General features: G+C 40.5%; 1 gene segment (V, D, J or C); it reads right to left on the minus strand.

The window, feature by feature from the left end:
* Positions 1–3,578: 3,578 nt before the first annotated feature.
* LOC132488100 (T cell receptor alpha variable 13-1-like) lies at positions 3,579–4,162 on the minus strand. The segment is given in 2 exon segments: positions 3,579–3,955; positions 4,111–4,162. Coding segments are annotated over 2 exon segments (429 nt in total).
* Positions 4,163–5,005: the final 843 nt, after the last annotated feature.

Consider the following 5,005-nt stretch of genomic DNA (forward strand, 5'->3'; position numbering starts at 1 on the left):
ATGAATAAATAAATAAAAATTTTTTTTAAAAAAGGTTATATATTGTATGGTTCTATTCATATGACATTCTTTTTATTTATTTATTTTTTTAAAGCTGTGTTGGGTCTTCGTTGCTGCGCGTGGGCTTTCTCTAGTTGCAGCGCACGGGCTTCTCATTGCGATGGGTTCACTTGCTGTGGAGCACGGGCTCTAGGCACACAGGCTTCAGTAGTTGCAGCACGTGGGCTCAGTAGTTGTGGCTCATGGGCTCTAGCACACAGGCTCAGTAGTTGTGGTGCACGGGCTTAATTGCTCCAAGGCATGTGGGATCTTCCCAGACCAGGGCTCGAGCCCGTGTCCCCTGCATTGGCAGGCGGATTCTTAACCACTGCGCCACCAGGGAAGCCCCCATATGACATTCTTAATAAGATAAAAATATGAAAGAACAGACCAGTACTTGCAAAGAGTTAGGAATAGTGGAGTTTGTAATTACAAAAGGATAGCACAGGGGAGTTTTGGGGAGCAATGAACCTGTTATGTATCATAATCATGTGATGGATACGTGATCTATACAATGTATTAAAATTCAAATAAACAGAAATGTACACCAAAAATAATCAATTTTTCTATATAATTACTTAGAAACAAAAATTTAAAACACTAAGTTCAAAATGGCAAAATAGAATTTTCTACCACATTTCCCCCCCAAAAAACCCCCACTTATTCTCACAATCATAAAGTAAAGGGTGCCTTGAGGAGTCCAGGAGTCCAGCAGAGAAGTTCCAGCACACCGTCTGAGGTTGGACACACTGAAGAGGATTAGGGGGAAATTTTCACTTTCCCTCATCACCTCTCTCTGCAAAGCCCACAGCTGGGCACCAAGAGAGTCATTCTTGGCCTGTGATTTCTCCACAGAGGAAAGTGAGAGCCTGTGAGTGAGCAGCTGCTCCCCAGCTTTGAGGGAGGCTGCCAAAGAGATCCACCCCTTTCTCACCTCACCCAGAATACTGAGGTGTGCTGCTCAGCTGGGGAGTGGGGAGCACCTGGGAGAACAGCAGCCAGGGCTCCAGGAAGGCATTAAAGGGACAAGGGCCCTACAGCCAGGGCACAGACTCCATCAGGACCCACACACCAACCACTGGGATGCCTTGCTTGCCAATCACCAAAAGTGGCCCAAGGGTACCGCCAACGCTCAACATCTCACCCAAACACCACCCCACCCTGTGGCTGCTCCCAGTGCACAAAGAAGGGCAGCCAGAGCAAGGCTTTGCAGATAGATAGTGAGCGTGTGCAGAAGGCGGCCCCATCCTGCAGGCTCGGGAGAAACAAGACAAATGAAAGCAGTCAACACCGCTGTAGGGAAAGGAAGAAAAAGGGAGGCTGTCAGCACCCAGACTGGCTTCCCAGGATCAAGAGAAGGCGGTGAAGTTTGCAGTAACGTCTTCAGAGACAGTAAGAAACAAATACACTAATCATAGTGGAGGTTTAAAGCTCGAATGTGTCTGAATCTGAGCTGTGACTGACTCTGCACACTGCATAGAGCTTTTTTTTTTCTTTTCTTTTCTTTTTTTGCGGCACGCGGGCCTCTCACTGCTGCGGCCTCTCCCGTTGCGGAGCACAGGCTCCAGACGCGCAGGCCCAGCGGCACGTGGGATCCTCCCGGACCAGGGCACGAACCCGTATGCCCTGAATCAGCAGGCGGACCCTCAAACGCTGTGCCACCAGGGAAGCCCCTGCATAGAGCTTTTTTTTCACTTCTGTTGAATAAATTCTCACCTAACTACCGCAAAGCAGGAAAGCCCATAGTAATTGCATCCTCTCTCTCTTCTGACTTGATTTAAGAAGAATAAATCAATAAAATATAAGCCACGCTTCCCACTCACTCCATTATCAGTCTTGGAGGAAATGGAACAACTAAGAGTCACCTTGCTTCTCCTGGACAGGAGCTAGTGATTACAATGAGGGAAATAATCAAAGCCGGTTGAGGTGTTGGGCTGCAATACTAGTCTTTCTTGTTTAGATGTATTCAATCTGATTTAGTATGACTTTCCCTATAAGAAAAAAAAGAGTTTGCAAATTACTCACAACCATAACTCAGACAAGAGGCATCATTCTCACCATACCAGTCATTAATTATATCCATCCTTAGGAAGAATATGAGGGATCTTGAGAATAGCCTACCCTTGACCAGGTGTCACAGAACTAGGGAATTAATTATTTATGCAACTTCTTTCATTGCATTGATTTAGGTACAACACTAAGGAAATAACATTTTAAAAGAGAAGGTTATGCTTAGTAATGTTTAATCCAGTCAAAGCATGAAGATGAGGCAGGAGATTTGTAGCAAGCTGTCTCTAGATTAGACATTAGTCCAAATGCCTTTAGGCAAACCAGTAATAATAGTAAGGGGCTGATAAATACATATAAAAAAATGTCCCATATACCCCAGAAAGAAAGATTTCAATCATAATGGTAACAAAACATTACAAGTCTAGGAATAAATGTAATTATTTTAAGCAGTGCTTTACTGAGAATTAAAGACATTTAAAAATAGCAATAAATAGTATGTTTTTAATTAAATTTTCAAATATACACGTTAAGGAGTTTTGTTCTCCACAAATCAATTTATAATTCAATTCAATTACAAAGTTTAAATCAAAATACGAATAAATAGCAGAATTCACCTTTTCTTATTTCTTTCACAAACATCTACTGATAATCGACTATGTGAAAAAGTTTGTGCTAGGTACTACAGATAAAGCAGCAAATAAGACACACAACTCTGTCTTCTAAATTCTATGCAAGAGTAAATGTAAACAGATACTTACAGAATTTCATAAAGAGAATAGATTTGTGAATTTTATATGAAGCTCACATTCTCAAATCACTTCCTATCCTAATTTAATTCAAAGACACACAAAAAAATACCATCAATGGACACTAAAGGAAGACCTATGTCACATTTTCTCAATAAGAAAGTGGTACATAAAAAGCACATAAAAGAGGCTGACAAATTTTACCTCAAATTTACAAGAAGAAAATTACTATAAAGCTGAAATTTATTACTATCTCTTGCAGGACAATTAAAAAAGCAGATGTTTGAGGAGAAGACTTGATGAATGGGGAATGCTCAATTCAAGATATAATAAATAGTAAGTGAAAAAATCATGAGCCTATTTATAATAAGAATTTATAAAAAAGAGTAAACTGAATATTAGCAATATTATGTGATTACAGAATTGTCAATACCATATTATTGAATATCACACATTTCCTATAACTGGCATGTAACATTGTGTAATCAGAAAAATAACAAATGCTGTTTTCAAAACACAATATTTAAAAATCTATTCACAGTAAGGATTGTGATATTGATACCAGGGAGTTATTTATAGAAGAAGAGTCTGAATAGCAATGTAACATCAATCTTACAATTTTGAAATAAAATATTACTAACTCCCTTCAAGAATTCCGTAAGCAACAGTTATCCACAAAAATGTATAACACTTTCTGGGTCATTTTGAACCTAATCTTCTTATTCTATGCATTTCATGTCTAATACATTAGTTTCCACTTGCAGACAAACAATATGACAAATACTATACATGAAAGTCTGTGCCAAAGGAAGGAGGCTGCCCCAGTCGCAGCTCTGAGTACAGGTAGCAGGTGCCTGGGAAGCACTGTGTACTTGCTGCACAGAAGTAGACAGCTGAGTCTCCAGGCTGGGTGTCTGAGATGTGCAGGGAGAGACGTTTGGCCTTGTCATCCAATAAAACATTCCATCTTTGGCGTTCTTTTTTGTTCATATTTGAACGAATGTCTAGAAGGAGCTGGGGACCTTTTCCAGGTTCTTTCTTATACCAAAGGAAGTAGTCTAAAGCAGTGTCTGTATAAGTACAGGTGATAACAGAGCTGTTTCCCTCCTGGACAGTCAGGGTAGAAGGACTCTGCTCCATCTTCTCTCCAAGGCTGACACCTATGCAGAAAGAAAGGAGAAAGGGTTGCCAGATTACTAAGCTCCAGAATTTACTTTTCCTTCTCTATAATAACTAGAAGAAACCTGAATAAAGCCAGTCTTGGCTTCTAAAGAATATCCACTAATACACTGTTTCCCTTAAACCCTCCACTCACAGTCCAGCTGCAGCCACAAGAACATGATTAAAGCCCCAGTGGGTGTCTTCATCGTTCTTCCCATTTAGGATCGATTGTGGACCTGCAATCTCCAACCAGGAGAGCTGCTTCTATTACCAACAGAGCCCTTTTTTTTCTAACCATCATAGTGGTTTCTCACATTGTCTACCCAGCCAATAAGAAAAAGGCTCTGCTTCTGCCCTAAGCCTATTCATTCAGAATCCACAAAAATGAACCCTCCATGTGTTCTACATCAGCAGAGGTGCACCACCATCTGGTGGTCACATCTCTAACTACTGAACTCTGATTAAATGTTCTTCTCATACCCTGTGCCTTTGAGGGACTCAGATGCATGAAAGCAGCAAAGATCAAACAAACCATGCCTTAGATTGAACACTAAATGCACAGTAAGAATGTAGAGGTCAGTATTTTTATCTCTGCACAGGACTGAGTCATTGTTAATAAGTTGGAAAGAGGTAGATGCTGTTGCTCTTTATTCAATGATGGGCCTGATATACAGCTTTGAAGTTATAAAAGCACCATGATTCACTCTCTTAAATAAAGAAAATATAAAACTTCCTGTTCAGCCAATATACCATTCTCATTTGCCTGTTATGGAAGAAAACTCTACCAGGAACGTGTAAGCCAAAGATCAGAGTAAGAGAGAGAAGATCATTTGACGTTTCAAATGTCTGTTATCTCAGACTGTGCTCCTCTAAGCTGGTTTTTAGTGGGACCTTGCTATTTTCAGAGAACTGACAGTACCAACAGTCAATATGTATCCTAAAATGCAATTACTGAACTGCAGAGATCTAAGTGGCGCAGCTTGCATTAGACAGTTTCTCTTTGCTCAGCAATAAGGGTCTGGAGGAAGGAGATAGGGAAAAGAACACCA

Source organism: Mesoplodon densirostris, chromosome 4, assembly GCF_025265405.1.
Source record: "Mesoplodon densirostris isolate mMesDen1 chromosome 4, mMesDen1 primary haplotype, whole genome shotgun sequence".
NCBI lineage: Eukaryota > Metazoa > Chordata > Mammalia > Artiodactyla > Ziphiidae > Mesoplodon > Mesoplodon densirostris.